This window comes from Lissotriton vulgaris, chromosome 1_1 (genome assembly GCF_964263255.1).
Source record: "Lissotriton vulgaris chromosome 1_1, aLisVul1.2, whole genome shotgun sequence".
NCBI lineage: Eukaryota > Metazoa > Chordata > Amphibia > Caudata > Salamandridae > Lissotriton > Lissotriton vulgaris.
In genome coordinates this window covers 1,567,061,252-1,567,080,066 of record NC_141685.1, presented here as the reverse complement: position 1 = coordinate 1,567,080,066, position 18,815 = coordinate 1,567,061,252, and the positions used below count along the sequence as shown (strand labels likewise).

The 18,815-nt window shown below is 43.4% G+C and overlaps 1 protein-coding gene across 4 annotated transcripts in view; it reads left to right on the top strand.

Moving 5' to 3' along the window:
• The window catches only part of OSBPL8 (oxysterol binding protein like 8), a 1,216,063-nt gene that overhangs the window by 944,016 nt on the left and 253,232 nt on the right, over positions 1-18,815 (top strand). For all 4 annotated transcript variants that reach the window (XM_086918072.1, XM_086918074.1, XM_086918073.1 and 1 more), the window contains one exon: positions 13,376-13,453. In XM_086918072.1, coding sequence (XP_086774198.1) covers positions 13,376-13,453 — 78 coding nt within the window. The remainder of the gene's footprint in view (positions 1-13,375; positions 13,454-18,815) is intronic.

Below are 18,815 nucleotides of genomic sequence, written 5' to 3'. Positions count from 1 at the left end.
CTGCTGTGCACATCTTCACACTCCATGCTGCACCGCACATCAAACGTGCTTAGGTGAAATCCCTGCTTCAGGCAAGGAAATCACCTCGGTGGCACCACGCTGAAAGAAAACAAAAGTTAGGGGGCAGGGAGGGTCACTGAAACCTTCAGAGGCGGCTGGCTCGGGATGGTTCTGGGCCTCTTGGAAGGGGTCATTAAATCACAATCTCGGATACTAAAGCATCCGAGAATAAAAGTGGAGCCTTCAATACAAATGAAACTGGAGAAACGGTTTTCATACTTTCATTATTTTGCATCATTGTAAATCAGGAAAGTGTGTCGGGCTGTCATCTGAACCTTGGCAGCCCGGGCTGAAGATGACGACGGGGGAGGGGGGGGGGGGGGGGGGGGGGGAAAGGGCTGAAGCCCGTTCAGCCCAATGGGTGTTGCGCGTCTGAATCTCACTATGTACCCCTCATCCCCCCACCAAGTCACCTCCTTTTCCCTCTCTCTCATGGTCCCTACGTTTTTCTCCCCCTGCTAAATGGCTTGGAGGCTTTGGTGATTAAGTGTCGGTCATCAGCCAATACGAAACACAACAGTGTGACTATTTCTTTCCATACATCACTCAACTTCAATCCCAAAGCCCATAAAACTGAAAAGGAGGGCAGATGTGTCATAGTTTCGGAGTATTTGCAGGTTAGATTACTTAAATTAGCTATATTATAAATCCCAAATGCTGTCAAGACTCTGATTTTGTAATTTATTTCTTTAATATGCTTAGGGACTTTGCAGTATATAAGTTTCAGGATATTTTATTTGTCTGGAACACATACTTAGGCAGATCAGGTTCCACATCGCCACATTCAGGAGCCTTTCAAAAAAATGTGAAACATCGTAGGTGCCATGTACCTAAGAGATTTATGGAGAGAATACCACATAAACCAAATAGAATATTTTTTTCCTTTCACACACACACACAGAACCTACTCCAGTATCTACTGCATATTAATGAGCAATGTCCTCACTTCCTGTAATATACAATTCCAAAATCTACCAGAAAGTAACTTCAGACCATGCTTCAGGCCCTGGTCTAATAAAATTAATCCTCTCGTCGGACTTAATAATATTACCCTGAGGTGATGGATATTCCTCCCAGCCTTTCTCAGAGAGCCAGTGTTAGTTGTTGAGGTGCAAGAGCACATCACTGAATATATTCAAGCTAATCCTGTGACTGGCACAAACACAGTCTCTTTTAGGATGATTTGAAAGTAGTTTTAGGCAAATGCACATAAATACTTTCAAACTTTAAAAAGTTAAGATGCCGGGAACATAATCTTATGTAAGAACATTGCTCACAGGCTGAAAAAGAACACAAAGCAAATCCTCAAGGTATGTCCCTAAATGGGAAGTTACATGTGTTAGCCATTAATAAAGCAGAACTCCCCCCTCCTCTGGCTCCAGAAAATGTCATGATCACAGTAGTAAAGTAAGTGCAAACCTAGCTAAGCAGCTTTGAAGGGCAATATAACATAACTATATGGGAGATACACATTGCCTCTCGGATTAGATGGTCTCTTCAGTGAATGAGAAAATGTATTTCTTTCGAAAATATTATCTCTCCCTCATCCTACATTAGGTAAACAACAAGCTGAATACATGGAAGCTATCACTCTTTCAAAATCACAGAGATTGACTTGATGCCCCTACCTCAGGTGAGGAAGTCATAAGTCATCATATCACTTTATCTGAATGAAGCACATGGCCAAGATGGCTATGCAGCAGATTTCTACGAAACATTCACTACAGTTTAGCGCCTCACATGAGCAGGCTGTTTAACTTGAACGAAAGTCATACCCACAGTGGGGGAAGCCCACGTTTCCCTGAAATTGAAACCAGGGAAGAACGCCACACAATTCTCCTCCTAATGGACCATTGCTTTAATTAACCTGGTTTCCAAGACTTGCACCAAAATATTGGCCTCCCAGGGTGAAAATCTTGCTTCCGAATCTAGAACACCCTGATTAGCCAGGAGTTCTACTATTCAGACAAACACATGACAGCATGTGGATGATAACGCATCTGATTGCTAAAGCTTCAACTGGGTTGACCGCTGGTTCTTGACAAGTATAGATTTGGCTCCTTGTTTACTTCATTGATGCTGGCAAGCTGTTAAATGCCTACATCGCGAATTTTGATCTATGAGAAGCTTTCAGAACAATTGAATCTTGCGCAAGGTAAACAAAGGGGTACACCCTCTCTCTTCATTGTTTTCTACCCTCAGCATTAAATTTCTCTTAGTAAAAAATAGAGCAGATGAGATAAGAGGCATCCTCTTTGGCCAAGTAGAACACAAAATCACATTATTTACAGCACCAGCAACTTCACTACTGCAAATACAGCATCAGCTTGAAGATTTTGAGGATGTGGCTGGGTTTAAAGTAAATCTTAAATCCTAAATCTCACTCGTACTAAAGCTTCCACACTGACCACCCAAAATAAGTTTAAGCGGCAATTAATCTATTATTTTCCTTGGCATTTACAACACTCCAGACCCAGAAGACTTATATAAAACCAATTTTACTCAACTCCTGGCACCGGTATGGGATGGCTGCTGCAGAGCTTCTTTCCTTATTTGGAAGAATTTAGAAAGTAACAATTAACATACTAATGAAAGTCCTGCACTACTAATCCTAGTTAATTTATTTATTTATTTATTTTTTATTTGAAGAGTTTTATATAGCACTGGCTAGACCCGGAGGTATCAGAGCGCTTTACATGAGGAACATTGAGTTACAAGACACAAATTACATCTGTTACAAGAGCATAGAAAAAACACAGGCAAAAACAATTTTAAAGTAGTTCGTTGGAGGGAGGGGGAGGAAGGACACACAGCGGGGAGACTGGGAGAACTGTGCCCAATGTCCGGCTGGGTAGGTGATGGCCAAGGGGGGGAAACCAGGGCCAAACTCCTCTATAGCTGTCTAGCAGCTCCACCGGGCATCAGCCATGTTGCTCAGGTCTCCGAGGTCAGGGATAACAAGAATAACAGTTTTGCATAGTTATATTTAGTTACAGTTGCATAGAGAAACATATATGGACAAGTCCCCAATGGAGGATGGATGAAAATGGGGAGGGGAGTAGAAACAGGGGGATGGGAAGCGGAGCAGTTCTGATAGACCGGCAGGGGAAGACAGGTACCTCATGGGAGCCAAAAAGATTAGAGATTAACATATAAACAGTTTTGCCACCCAAAATTAGCTGGGGGTTTAGCTCGCCCTGATTTTTTACTCTACTACAAGGTATCCCACCTCTGCATATTTCAGATTGATCACTGTGAGAGACTGGTAAGCATTGGATCCACATGGATAGAGAGCGGTTGTATTGGCAATCTGCAACGTAATATGGAAGTCCAAGCCTGATAGACCTAATGCTTATATTAGTTTTTAGTGACTATGACGCTAGTGACTTGGGATAGCCTTACCAAAAGCAAAAACACTCCCCTTCTTTCCCTAGCCACATACCTCGATACACCACAATTCTGCCTTTACACCAACCCTGGAATTGAGACAATTAAAAAAATGGAAACTGGGTGCTTGCCTAACCATATGAGACTGTTTCGCTGTCATGAAGTGCTGACCTTGAAATCCTGTAAATGCAAAATTCATATGGATGAAATCGAATGCTGCCTTTACACCTCATTAAGACATGGGGTCATTAATCCATCAATTAAAGTAGCAGCCACCCTAAAACTAACTCAGATTGAAAAAAGTTGTAAAAACAGCTGGAGATACAAATCACTGTCTAATGCATATACTGCTTAGCTCTTCCCCACAACCTTCCTCACCTTTCAAAGCTTGTTGTAACACACTAATTTGCATGTAGGTGAAAGAGAAATGTTGACACACCTTATGGCAAGACATCAACAGAAACTCCCATAGCATTGCCGTTAAAAAAGCCTATTCCAAAGTAATTTATGACTGTTATGTCTGTCCAATGAAATTGAACAAACGCTGACCTCAAGGTAGTGGGTTGTGTTGGAGGTGATGTGGAGTGGAAGGAGACATAAGGCACATCTGGAGGGATTGCCAGCAAATGTAATCCTTCTAGGCTGATGTACATGCTTCTGTGAAAATGATTTTGGGCTGCCGCATACTGCCCAACTAGGCCTTTATTTTACTTGGTCTCTAGTCCCCCAGGCTAAAACACCAAACTGATACTGATACAGAATTGCCTGGGATTACGAAAGACCACTGTAACTGCACATTGGAGGAAGAGCGATTCCACCCCGCTTCTCCCATTATGGTGCCGCGCAGACTCTATAACATAGTAGTGATGGAGAGACTCAAGTGCACTAACGGACAGTTATGCAAGCATTTAAGTGGTTTGGGGCCCCCTTAATCAAATTTTAATCGAAGGCCTTCCTGTAATCTCATGACATTTACATCTATAAACTCAATGTATTTTACTGTTGGGAATAAAATATTGATATTTATCATGATGTATCTTAACAAGAAAAGCTTGATTAGGATGGAGATTAATTAGAAAGTTTGCCTACTGGTTATGTAGTACATAGACTTGCTTGATCCTAGGAGAACTTCCCCAGTTGCGGTATGGGTGGATAGTAGGGTAATATGAATGTTAACAAATGACATATTAGGTTTGATGATCTGTTGGAAGATTTGAACAACAGCACACACGATTTATGAAACAATACGCAGATGTTTTTACATGCTGGTTTTAAAAATTCAATAAAGATGACATGATAAAAATAAACTTTACAGTATTTTTGAAGGAGGACATTCGAGAGGATGTGTAAAGACGATCATTCTTCACTGGGGATTCATCAAGTAATGATAAAGTACCTCGGACCAATTGATATAAGAAAGAGTACAGATCATTTGTGACACTTTTAGTAACCTTTATTGGCAAATCTTTCCAAGTTCGATGTAGAAAGTTTTCTGTTTGTGCAGTGTATGATAGAAAACATTGAAGTGCTTCAGTCTCCTCTGCAAGTCTCATTGAACCTTATAGGTTGTCTGCCTTAGAAGTAGTCTAGTTCCAAACCCTTTACTGCATGAGTTGTATGATGTGCATACTCTTCAAACAAATCATAGATGGGGGGCAGGCCGGGGGCGATTTGGGAGTACTATCACTGGTTGAGGTTGCAACTTCCAGACTTTCTAAAATCTTAGCATAAAATTAACTCTGACTCTGGAGGACAGAGGCAGCTTTTCATCTGAGCTGGGACAATGTACTTCACTGCTTGGCCACTGACTTTCAGTTGTCATGTACTTATTGTTTGAAGGCTAGTTGTGTCATCCCAAATGACCTGCCTCAGCTGCTGATAGGTTCCCCCTGATCCATTTTAATCTATCACAGTAGAAATCTGGTAGAACTATTGTACTTAGTTATTTTCAGTGAAGGAGACTCTGTTAATGGGTAAGCTTGATAGGAATGCTTTTGAAATTCACAGAGTCTGTTTGTGGATAGAAGGAAGGGAGAGATGAGTATTTTGGGGATAGTGAAATCAGACTTGAATGAGCGTACTGGCCCACTTGGTTGTAGATGGGAAAGCTGTGTGAGGTAAGGCAGGGTGAGTAACATTTGCATACTACATTTGATGTTCACCATTTGTGATACTGATGAACAAATGTGAGGCTCCAGTCATACCAGAGACAGTATAGGTAGCATCCACATTTGTATCCACAGTATCATGATCCATGATCATACAGGCTTACAGGAATCTTTGGTAGTCAAATAAAGGTGTCTCTAAATGACTATCAGCAGCCTGGTCTGTTTCGTATCCTGTTTGGGGAATCTTCGGAGTGATGCAGGTAACATTAATTTCGGACATAGCTGGTTAATAGCACCCACTGCTAATGTTTATTGGCATGTAAAAAAAATGGAGCTAACGCATCTGATAGAGCGCGCAGGTCACCCGGCCATACAGACTGCCAGATTATAACGCACTTGGGCCCATGTATGCGTTTTTCCAAAACCCCAATTTTCAAGTCGGGTGATTTTACACGCTATTATCAGTATTGTGTGTGTCTCCTGTGACACGTCTAACAGGATACCTGACTTACCACAGGTATTTTACTCCTCCTGATGGACCAGGAGCACGAGGGTAGGGTTCCAATACACATCACTTATCTATTCAATCAACATTTGATGTACCTTTTAGAATGACCACAGACACCTTAGGTATTTTAAGGGTTTTTATATAAAGTAATTTTAGAGAGACAGAATTATGAGACAGATGCTGATAAGGACATCAGTAAGCAAAATCACAAAGATGAAATAGCTATGCAAAAACGCTAGCACCATTTATGGGATATTGGAGTTTCTAAGGGTAGGAAAAAAAGGGAACATGCTATTCAATTTAGACTTATACTAAGGACTACAAGTTCAAACCACACCAATCAGTGTATTTCTAAAGCCTATACGTAATTCAGCCCTACTCCTATTCTATCTAGCTAACGTCTTATTGCAATTTCTAAAATGCACCACACGTCAAAAGAAACAGTTCAAATATCTCCTAAGGGAAGGGGAAAAATTAGGTACATACTAATAAACAGTTTGCAATTGCATCAGATTAAAGATCAGAGCAAAATCAGGTGCATAGAGGCTTTATTAAGAGTGAAGGAAGGGATAAAATGACAGACACCTACAGGTAATATTTACGTAGGCAAGAATGAGGACTAACCCTGGCCACGGGTCAGTTTCGGGAAGGACGAGGACAAGGACCCTCAAGGAATCAGGATACCAGTAGGTGAGCAGGTAGCAGCTCACGGAAACAAGGACAGGATACCCCTCAGGTTCTGGGTCAGGACTGGGCTCACCAAAGGGCACGACCAACCCCCACAGCTTCGGATGCAACGCCTGCGTTACCCCCTCAGGGCTCGAAAAATTCACTCGACCGCTCGCATTGGCGAGTTAGATTAATTCAGGACAAGCTATTTTTAGGTCCTACTCGCCCTTTCTGGAGTAGGAAGACAAACTGACATTTGACCTCTGCTTCTGAAAGTAGAGGAAATGTGACAAGATAGCAAGATTTAAAGGCATCTTTATTGCTCACAAAGTAAATGAGCAATAAAAATGCTTGTAAATCTAGTCAACTTGTCATGTTTGCTCTCCTTTCAGAGTCAGAGGTCAAGTGCATTTCACTTAGGTCGAGGAAATTTTGTATGTTACTAGACCTGCAGGTCTAGTGCATTTTGTATGATTTTTCGAGTCCTGCCCCTTACTGCACGGAATCTGCCAATAACCCCGATTGGGTTCTCGAATCCCCAAGCAAAAGTGCTTCGCCAGCACTTAAGACTATTTCCACCCCTTGGAGTTTGTGGAAAATTCGGACAGAGGACTCCGCAGCTCTCTGTATCAATCACTTATAGAGTCGTGGGGTCAGTGACAGGTCTGCTACTCGGAAAAGTCGGACAATTTCTCCCTAACTGACTAGGCTAGATATACTCTTCTGGGGTTCCCAGACCACCCACAAATGTTGCAAATAACAGGGTCCTAACTTGTGATTGGTCAGGAGGAATGATTAGGTCACCTTTACCTCCCAAATTCTACGTTCTCACGATTAATATTAATTTTTAATACCCGCCCCCCTGAGTTCATGTTCCCAGGCATAGGAATATGGAAAAACAATGGGTGTATACAGCAGTTGATACATTGTTGCACAGTTCAAGGTGAATGTCAGCATCTTTGACAAGAACCTAGGTAGGTTCTCATGCGCATCTTGCTTCAGGAGCCAGCTGGCTGAGATTTGCTTCTGCACAGTGTGGATTTTCCCTTGTCACGTGTCTGGGTCGGAACGGGTTACAATATGGAGTCGGGTATGCGTATTCAGGCCAATGTATGCGCGTCACATGAAAAGTAAGCGAAAACAAATTAATATCACAGCAAAACAGAACACACTGTACACCAGGTTTTCCTACCCTGCACCCCTTACTTTATAATATCTATAGCGTTTAATAATTAGTGCAAGAATAGACAGAAATGCGAAGCAGCATCGGCAAGCACAGTGCATGGTTCGAACAAGCGGGCAGGTCAGCTATAATGTGCATGAGCAGACTCTTTCCCTCCAAATCTGCGAGTGCGTCACATCACATGGGTATGACCGACGCATGCGCAGACTGAATTTCTGCGAAGCAGCCATTTTAGAATATGCAAGCGGTGTTACAGTTAGTAAACACATAGGCAAGCATCTCTAGGACACCCGCGTGTACTGTAAAAAGGGAATATTAATGACGAACAAGGTGGTTTAGTATTATTACAAGTATACTCGAGGTTCATACATAGAGCTTGTCGCGTTAGGCGCAAACTTCCACTCCATCACATCCAGGGTAGAAGTAAAAGGAATGAATCATTTGATCATTCCTACCACTTATAGCTATTAATCAGGGTGTTCCATCCTAGAGTAAACTCACTAAAAGTAGTTGTGGGATAGGGATAAATGCCCGGGGTTTGCTTCAGTAGTTCCCAAGCAGAACATGTGGTCATTACCATAATTAGATTTATAAATAGTTATCTGTAGTCAGTTGTTTAAAGTAAGCTTACCCACAAGATTTACATTGTTTTTAAATAGTGGTTCGGTATCAGCAGAAATTCAAATCTATATAAAAATCTAATGTGCATGATAGTTTTATTTTGGACAGTCCGGTGTATCACAAACGAGATGAATTCTGTGCAGTAATTGGGCCAATACATTTATTTAGTTCCAAGTCCTATTGCTTATAAGTGCAATAAAAAAGGGAGAGGGAAGTGTCACTAAAGGAAAATGGTGCATCCCGCCCCCAATTTATTTGAAACATAAGATGCAGTGTGCCCTGAGAGAGATACTCCATGAAATGGTTCCTCTATGACATGAGGTCATAGCCCAGACTCCATGTGTCACAGTAGACCACTGTATACTTGTTTAGTATAGTATACATATAATTATGGAAATGCCCTATACATAGGAGCCCCGGCAGCAGTGACCCATAGGCTTCAAGTTACACAAAACTGTGCCGCCCGACTATTGTATAACATTCCCCGCTGGCAGTCAGCTAAGAAAGCTCTACAGGAACTTCACTGGCTCCCAGTAGTGGCCAGAGTGCAGTTCAAGGCCATGTGCATTTTGCACAAATCTTTTCACTGCACTGGCCCGGCAATCCTACACCCCATAGCTATAGCCCTATGCCCCGTCCAGAGCCCTCCGTTCTAGCTCTTTTACAGCTAGCAACTACAACTAAAATCAACAAAGCTCGTTGGGGCGGTCGCTCCTTTTCCCACACTGCGGCCAAGCTTTGGAACTCCCTCCCGCTCTCTCTTCGAGAGAACAATAACCGTATGTCCTTCAGAAAGGCCTTGAAAACCCACTTGTTCGCAAAAGCTTGTTGATCTACCTTGAGCTCACCACAGGCAATCAGTCAAAAGCGCTGCGAGGCCTCCGGGTAGTTATGCGCTATACAAGTGTAATTTTTCATTTCATTTCATTAGTAGAGCTACGTCTGAGTACATTCAAAGGGTTTAATAGACAAATAGAAAGCAGCATTGGTCTACAAAATTCAACAAAGTGAATCAAAAGTGGCAAGTCTTCAGATTGCGGATGCAATATACAGTAATCCAGTCCATTGTATTATAGAATACAAAACAGATTTGTTGGACCAAGAATGGCAATCCAAAGGCAGGTTCCCTATAGCACAACTTATTGCTTCGTGAGTAAAGGATATTTTTGTCTGCTGTATCATAGAGCATGTTTACCTCTGTTCTGCCAGAGAGATCAGAAAGGACTTTTTTTTAACCTATACCTATAACCGTGCACAGATGATGGTCCTGACCTTTGGAAGTAAACATACTTTATGGAACTACAACTGGTGGCCGGAAATGTGGGGTACCCTACCCTCTCTCACTCAATCGGCAAAAGATCTGGGAGCAATCCTGAACACTGAATTGGCGGTGGACCTTCAGGTCAACCGCACAGTTGCAACCTGTTTTTAGATCATCAGAATGCTGCATAAGGCTTTCCTTCCTTCCCTCTATATGCGCGCAAACAAGTAGCCCTGGCACTGATCTTATCAAGATTTGACTATTGCAATTCACTTTATCTTGATATTAAAAAGACAACACAGACGAAGCTGCATTTAGTACAGAATGCAGCAGCGAGACTGACCTTAGACATCCCTAAACATATAGTCAGTCTCAGGAGGATTACTCAAACTTCACTGGCCACTTATAAAAAAGTGTATTCTGTTTAAGACACTGTGCATTGTTCTTAAAGCCCTACATAACTCCAGTCCGGAATACATTTGAACCTTGTTTCAATGGTATGTTCCCACTAGGAAGCTACGCTCGGCAGACTGTAATTTGATTGTGGTCCCCAGATTCTGTAAAACTAAATGGGGAGGCAGAGTCTTTCCGTTTGTAGCAGCAAAGCTCTGGCACGCTCTTCCCCATGAACTGACTTTCCTGAATTTCCATACCCCCTTCAAAAAGGCTTTGAAAACCTGTCTTTTTACTCTGTTCTACATTTTATCTTGAACACCAAGCTAGTCTCCTTGCCAAGTCCCCTGGCATGACTCTTCATTAGCACCTTGACGCTCTTGGTCATATGTGCGATCTCTAAATCTTTTTCATTTCATACCTGTGTCTTAATGTGTAAAATCACTAAGTTAGTAATGGCAACAGGACCTCATTTTTGAGGCAGCTTTTCTAAGTTTGTATTGTAGATGAGGGTAGCAGAAACGTTGGAACTCTGCACCGTCAATTTGTACTCTGCCTGAACCTGAAACTTTATACAGTTGCCAGTGACAGTATTCTCCTTCACTCATGTGTTACTCATGTGGATGGCAAATGTTTCCTGATGGCTCCATGACAGAATGTATCTTAATGACCATGCGCAAGAAACAAAAGGCCAAAGCCTGGCGCTGATGTAGTAAACAAGTACTTGTCACCTAGTAAATTGGTGTACCCACATCACCAAATTAAAAATGGATCTGACACTGGTGAGGTGAAGGCTTAGAGCATCCTTTGTTACAAACCAGAGAAAAATTAATTTATGTAGTGCATTCCTAGCGAGGAAGGAGCACAAAGCTATACAGTTAATGGGAAAGGCGGCTGTGTGTTGTACATTAAGACTAAGCTAGGAAAGACTAGTTGGGTGGGATGCCTCTTCAGGCTGCAAGCACAAATGAACTAGATCACTGTTGATGGTGAATGAAAAGTTCACTTTTCAGTTCTGTTCTGATTTGGAGGAGCGATGACATATGGCAATTGGAGGCTTGGGTGCATTGGAGTTTAAGTTGTGCATATCTTGAAGGCTCATTTTCCGGCTTACTTTTTTATACTTTTTTTTACTATAATCAAGCCAGTTTCTTAGCAGTCTTTGTAGTTTGGAGCTTCCTCAGCATGATAACTTTTTTGGCCTTATAAAGAGGTGTGCTGATTGATAAAGCCATTGTGATGCAGTGGTGATCACCGTTTGATAGCAAAGGGGAAAGGGGTGTACTCAATGTATTTGATTCCAGAGGAAGGCAAAACTGTGCTCCCCATCCTCTATCTAAGAGCGCTAAGCTACTACATCACCCCCAGTCATTTTAAAATGATTACAATGCAAAACGTCCTATGTCTTTGTAGCATGGGTATTATATGGCAACACTCTGTTTCAAGGATGCCTATTTCCATGTCCTCATTCATCCAGCCGACCATCACTATAACTGGTGGCAACCACCCCAAAAGTGTACACAAAATGTCTGGTGTTTGTGGCATCCCTTATACAGTGCAGTCAAATGTGTCTGTTTACATATCTTGATGATTATTTTATAAAGGGGAGTTATCAAGTGCAATGCCTTGCTTTCCATCCAGTATGCAATTTCTCTTCAGGACCCATTAGGGTTAACTGGCAATCAAAAAAAAATATCCTCTTTCATCTGTCAACTGACGCAAGCGGGAGACCAACCTAAAGGTGCTCATTCAGCAGTGGCAGCTGCTGTGAAGTAAAAGTAGGGGGGGGGGGGGGGCAGGACAGGGAAGAAAAAGAAGAAGAAAAAATACAATGGCACTTACCTGGCAGCCGCCACTTCAGTGCTATTCTGTTCCTCTGCTCCTCTTGACTCCCGGCACTCCATGCACAAGCTCCCCGACTCCCTACATCAATCCAGACGCTGCTACCATGCTGGCAATACTCGGCATGAGAAAAGTGCTGGGATTGGTCTGAGCGGTCTGATTTGATGCTCAGGCCGTGGGAGCCTGTGTGTGTTCTCCACCTGGCTATGCACTAAAGAGGTAACTCACAACCCTTTTAGCCACAGTTGAAAACGTGAAAGCCTGCTTACTGATAATATCTCATTTTATCCATACAAACAATTCTAATGCAATGAGTTTTAAAATGATTTGACAAAAAAATTATTTTCAAATTCAGTTCTTGTAACAGAACGCCTTAAAAACAGAAGCTTTGTTAAAAAAATATTGTCATAGTTTTTGGTGCAAATATTAGGATAACAACCAACCATTAAAATGAATCTACATTCCTGCACTCCCAAACCAGTTTTGGTAAAGAAGAATTTTACGTGTTGTGCAACTTTTTTGTAGTGTGAAATATCATTCTTCCTTAATCCATTGTGTATCCCTTTAAGCTTGTGCTTTTGCACAAGTCTTAACAAAACATCACATAATCTGTCCACGATGCATCACTTCCTCGGTTTTACCATACTTTCTATTTAATCTATTTTGCATAGTACATTTTGTCTTTAGGAATGTAAACTGAAAAATGCCACATCATTTGTTCATCAACACCCATCCTGCCAGACGGTTGACCCATAGCTGGTCCAATGCAAAGTCATCTTATGTTTTGGACAACTACTCTAAACCTACTGAAATTTGTAGACCCGCTCATTTATTGTGCAAATGACAAGGGGCAGTTTAAAGCTATGTAAAAAAGTTAAGAAGACTTGTGCTTGAATTGTTTACTTTAAAGTTGGGGTAGGGGGATCCTGGGTTTTTCCATATTTGCCTCACCCACTATTTAATCAACTCCGATGCACATGCCACCCTTTGACTAATCTGCTGTCCAGGCAGAAACATAGCCCCATTGTAGGGGGTGTTTCATGTAGAAGAGAGAAACACAAAACTGATTGTGGGAGAACCTCGGGCAGTGGTCAAATCGCATTGGTGCTCTTGACTTGTCACGGATGGTTAAATGCTCCGTACTGTATTAAGTTGGTGTTAACGCTCAATTTGTAGACTAGACTCCAAGGATGCAGAGTACTTGTAGTTGGTGTCTTACTAAATTGTGTTTGTAGACTTCCCTAACACCAGTTGAGCGCCACATTATTGTAGCTCCCTGTTTTTGTAAATGTTGAATGTGAATAGTTCTTAAGCTCATATCTCTGATTTCTTTATTATTTCAGTCTGAATCAAAACTTTACAATGGCTCTGATAAGGACTTATCTGCCTCAAGCAAGCTCACAAAAAAGGAATCTCTCAAGGTAAGTCAGTTTGCAAAACAATTAAACACCTGTAAAAAATGTATAATTGCCAGATAAAAATAAATCTAAAACCTAATTTACTGCGGAAGTTGTCAGTAGTGTGAATTCTTGAAAGGCATAGCTAATTGTATGCAACCGATTACTAAATTAGTAAAAATGTTATCATTCCACAAGGAAAACCGATATAGGTGTTGGGTCATTGCAGGCAGTCTATTTCTAACAAAAATGTAGATGCCTGCTGCTTTATCCAATCTGAACTGGTCCTTGCAGATACTTCTCCTACATTGGGTCCTTTACATATATTCACATGCTTAAATCATTACCCATCCCCAGGGTGAGAATCCTCGGTCCACTAAAAAAGCAGTATACAGTGTAAAAATATACAACATATAGTATATAATGCCAAAAGTTCATAGGTCTGAAACAACACAGTATGTTATCCACCTCATTTGAAAGAACCCAAACTTCAGCCACGTATGATATGGTGGATCGAGACCAGTTGTGGAGCTTACTGCTTGAGATGGGAGCACCACCTTACCTCTGCCAACAGCTTAAACACCTTCATGATGGCACTTTTGGCAGGATAAGATTTGGGAATGGTGGTAAATTATCAGCCCCTTTCCCCGTTGAGAAGGGAGTGAGACAAGGCTGTGTACTTGCACCAACTCTTTTCTCCCTCTTTCTTAACGGTCTAATTAAGGATCTTTGAGCTGTTAGGGATATAGATTCCCCAAAACTTGCTAACCTTAAAATACCTGCATTGATGTTTACGGATGACACGCTGCTCCTATCTAAAACACCTATGGGAATGCAGCGTGTCCTAGCCGAATTTAGCTTGTTTTGTAAGAAAAGGAATCTGGAGGTAAACATAAAGAACACAAAGTATATGGTTTGCCATGCTGACTCCACCAACTGCCTGGACCCTAAACTGGATTTCAAGTCTCTAGAGAGGGTCCCGGTTATTGACTACTTGGGCCTTACTCTGAATGAAAAAATGGAATGGGGTCCGCAGATTACCAAGGAAAATGTAAAACTTATTCAGGCAAGTGGGGGGATCTTAAAAGTTCATAGTAGCTGCGCCGTAAAAGTTATTGCCCCCCCCCCCGCAGAAATATACAAGGTTCAAGCAAGGGGAGCCACTATGTACAGAGCTGAACTTTGGGGCCACTGTCCTAGTAATATTTTAACTGTGACGGAAAACAACTTTTTTTAGGCAACTGGTGGGTCTCCTGCAATGTACTCCCCTAATTGCGCTAAGAATGGACTTGGGCATTGCTCCTATTGCTGATTTGATCGCTTTTCGCCCACTTCTTCATTGGCGACGGCTATGGAGCACGCCAGAATTAGAAAACTATAGAGAGGAATTAAAATCAGTTATGCTTATTTAGGGGGCGGGGAAGATTCCTTAGCTGTCTATTGTTCGGGATGAATTTCGCAAAATAGGGAGAAATGACTTGTGGTCTGCACCTGAAGTGACTTGTGCTGCTATATCGAAACAATCTTTAACATCTGCTTTGAAAGAATAGAAACTGGCACGTATCATTCAGTCTGTAGACTCATCCAGTCTCACTTCCAGGTTCCTAGATGTAAAGCAGCACTATAGCTTAGAGTCTGCTCTAGATATTATTCAACCTTTAGCAGCCAAGAAATTGTTTCTGCAATTTAGGCTCGGTACGCTTCCCCTCTATGCATTTACCAACAATTGGGTGTGTGCTAAAAATTGTTATGTCCTGGGTGCAATGTTGTAGAAGAAACAGAGATCCATGTGATTTTTTTTTTGTCCTGCATATAGTGCCGCTAGAGCTAAATGGGTTCTTCAACTTTGCAGGAATATTGGTATAAGAAACTTGCCCCAGTATTGGAACTTTCATAGATTCCCATGCTTTGTATCATTCCCCGTCGTCGGAATGGGAGCCTCGGTAAATAGAAAATACCATAGTAGTAAGCACAAAGTGAAAAAATAGGCCTAGGCCTCATCTCATTTTGTAGCTTATCCACCTCTTTTTGCAAAAGAGACCAAACTTCTGCAGTAGCCAATCAGAGCAGCCTCACCCCATAGAACCTTCCTGAGAGAAGCTCAGAGCCTCAGATTTTCTACCGCACGTTGTGCAAGGGAGTCTCCATTGAGCTCTGCTCAGTTTCTTCAGTTTTCTGACTACTTTTTTCAACAACTTGGATTTCTTTTAGTCATGTCTGACAAGGAGAAAAAAGCCCTTTTTAGAGCCTGTGCCACCTGCTCCAAAAAGAGGTTGTTTGTCGATGACAAACATATGGACTGTATATACTGCCTGTATCTGGACCATAAACCTACAAGCTGCCAGATTTGCAGAACCTTCTCAGCGAAGACCTTGAGGGACAGGGAAGGACGTCTCCTCACATGGCTTCAGAAGATGAAGGACCGTAAGGACATTGTGTCTTCAGTGAGGGCTCCTCGTCGATGGTGTCATCTAAGAAGTCTCAGAAATGGGGTAGGTCTCCCCCTTCTACTTCAGGCGAGTCCCTTCACAAGGCCTTACCAGGGACCTCTGATAGGTCTGACAGGCCTGCTTCCCTAAAATCTCCTCACCACGGTGAAAAGGAGAGGCAGGATAAGCCTGAGGAGTCACTACCCTCAAAAAAGGTGAAAAAGTCTACAACTATCTCTTCACCTCCCTCTGAGAAGGATAGAGGGGTCAAGAAGCCTTCGACTTCAGTTCAGGAGGTCAGTTCGGACAAGACACCGAGGTCGTCGACGGTTAAAATCACAGGTACGTCGACGACGACTGTAAAAAAGGACAGCTCTGTAAAAGTTGCCTCGTCGACGGGCTCGTCGACGACGGCTGCGTCGACGACGCCTGCACCGTCGACGATTTTCAAAGCTCCTGATTCCTGTTCGTCGTCGACGAAGGTAACCATCTCCACGTCGACGACGATGACCGCAAAGTTGGCGTCGACGGCGATGACGACGACGTCGACGACGACGGTGTCGACGACGCCAGTTACCATGCTGCTGACGACGAGTTCGTCGACGATCCCGTCGACGCTCCTACAATCGTTGACGATGAGTTTCTGCTCGTCGACGTCGCAATCCTCGACGACGAGAACAGTATCTTCGTCGGCGCTTCCATCGTCGACGCAGTCCCATAAAGGGTTGCTGTCGACGACGACGGAATCATCTGAAAAACTTGTTTTTTCACGCAGAAAGAAGCTGATAACGCCAGAGATGACGTCTCCGCGACCGGTTCAGAAATTTCCACCTAATCTTCTGTTGGATGACGACTCTGATGAAGAGACTTTTAGTGAGTTTGGACAAGCATATAGCCCATCTGACCTACAGGTTAAGGTTCAGGATGTTAGTTCTGAGGAAGGAGAGATGGAACACCAACACTATGTTCCGGAACATTACTATGAGGAGGAGCACGCTACTACCAGGCAGATGCCTTTGCAGCAGCCTACACGTCAGGTGCAAGAAGGGATGGTGGCGATGCCGTCCAGTTTGGTTGCGTATCTACAACTTATGTTGCAGGACTACCGGAAACGTTTCCCTACTCCTCAAGAAACTCAACGAGTGCGTCCTCCGACACCTCCGCCTCAATCGTTGCAGCCTGTGGCAGACCACTCTTTGCCTCCAAAAGAGCGTGCCACTGCTCCTGAAGAGCGTCCACAAGATGTGGTGCAAGTGCATGATACAGATGATGACACTGCTTCTTCTGATGCGGACCAACAAGTGGATCCTGATCAGGATCAACAGGCGGATTGGAATCCGATTGACCCAAGGGATCCAGACATCGCAGATCCAGACAACGCTACCTCGCCTCCAGCGGACGTTGGAGGTTTTCACAACCTAATGGAACGGGCTTCCAAAAGATTTGGTCTCCCAGTGACCACGGTTCAATCAGAATGTTTCTTATATGACTTTAAGGAACCGTTCAGGAAATCAGTACGGTCCATACCAATCATTGAGCATGTCTGGTCTGAGGGCTTGAAGGCTATGCATAACCCGGCCACAGTCCTCCCGGTGCTACCAAGACTAGAGAAAAAGTACAAGGCACCAGATGGCAGTCCGGCATGTCTGCTTGGCCAACCAAAACCAGACTCTGTCATTTCTCAAGCCGCCCAAAGCAAATCTAAAAATCCATCCACGCCACTAACTACACCGCCAGGAGGGCAGGCGCCTGGACAATGTAGGTAAAAGATTTTCAGCAATGGCCAGTCTTCTGGTTAGGGCAGCCAATGCCTTAGCAATTCTGGGACGTTACGATCGCCAGATGTGGTGCGACCTTGCTCCATTTATGGAGGAATTGCAGGATTCTTCTAAAGAAGAAGTGAAGAAGATTTTGCTGGAGGGGGAGCGGGCCTCTTCGGAGGTCATTGATGTTGCAATGGATATAGCGACCACCGCATTTCGAGCACTTGCCGGTTCGGCTGTTCTGCGACGCCAAGGGTGGTTGAAGGCCACATGGTTCAGACAGGAAGTGCAGAATAAAATCTTGGATCTGCCATACGACGGAGAAATGCTGTTTGGCAAACACGTCGATGACGCCCTGCAGGGCATAAAGAAGGACACCGATACAGCCAAGTCCTTAGGAACATTGCAGTATCGCAAAGTACCCTTCAGGGGAGCAAGAGGTAGAGGATTCTCCTCTTATAGAGGAGGAAATCAGAATCGCTACTCTTCCGGCTCACAGTCTAGCCAGACATATAAACCTCAGTACTCTTAGAGGGGTTCTTTCTCTCGCCAGCAGCCTAGAGGACGTCAAGGGCAGCAAAGGAGAGACAACACCAGGAAACAATAGCGGCCAGGTGGCTCTTTCCACTGTTCCTGTTCCCTCATTAACACCAGTGGGGGGCAGGATTGCCCATTGCCTCAACAACTGGATGGTCATTACATCGGATCAGTGGGTCCTACAGATCGTCAAAGAAGGACACACGTTGGAGTTTTAGGACCTTCCTCCAACAAGAGCGCCAGACGCCTTTCCTCCCAAACATCTCAAGCTCCTTCATCTCGAAGCCCACCAACTTTTCACCAAGGGGGCGGTAGAGCCTGTACCCCTTTCTCAGAAGGGGAAATGGTTCTATTCCAGGTTCTTCCTAGTTCGGAAGACAAAGGACAAGTGGCGTCCAATTTTAGATCTACGGCAGCTCAACACTTATCTCGTCAAGTTGTCCTTCAGGATGGTCACTCTTCAGGACATCCTCCGCCTTCTCAATCCAGGGGACTACATGGCGACCCTAGATTTGGAAGACGCTTACTTCCACGTTCCTATTCATCCAGCTCACAGGCAATATCTTCGATTTACAGTGGGCAAGAGCCACTTTCAATTCAAAGTACTGCCGTTTGGTCTCCGGTCCGCTCCGCGGATCTTCACAAAGATTCTGGCTC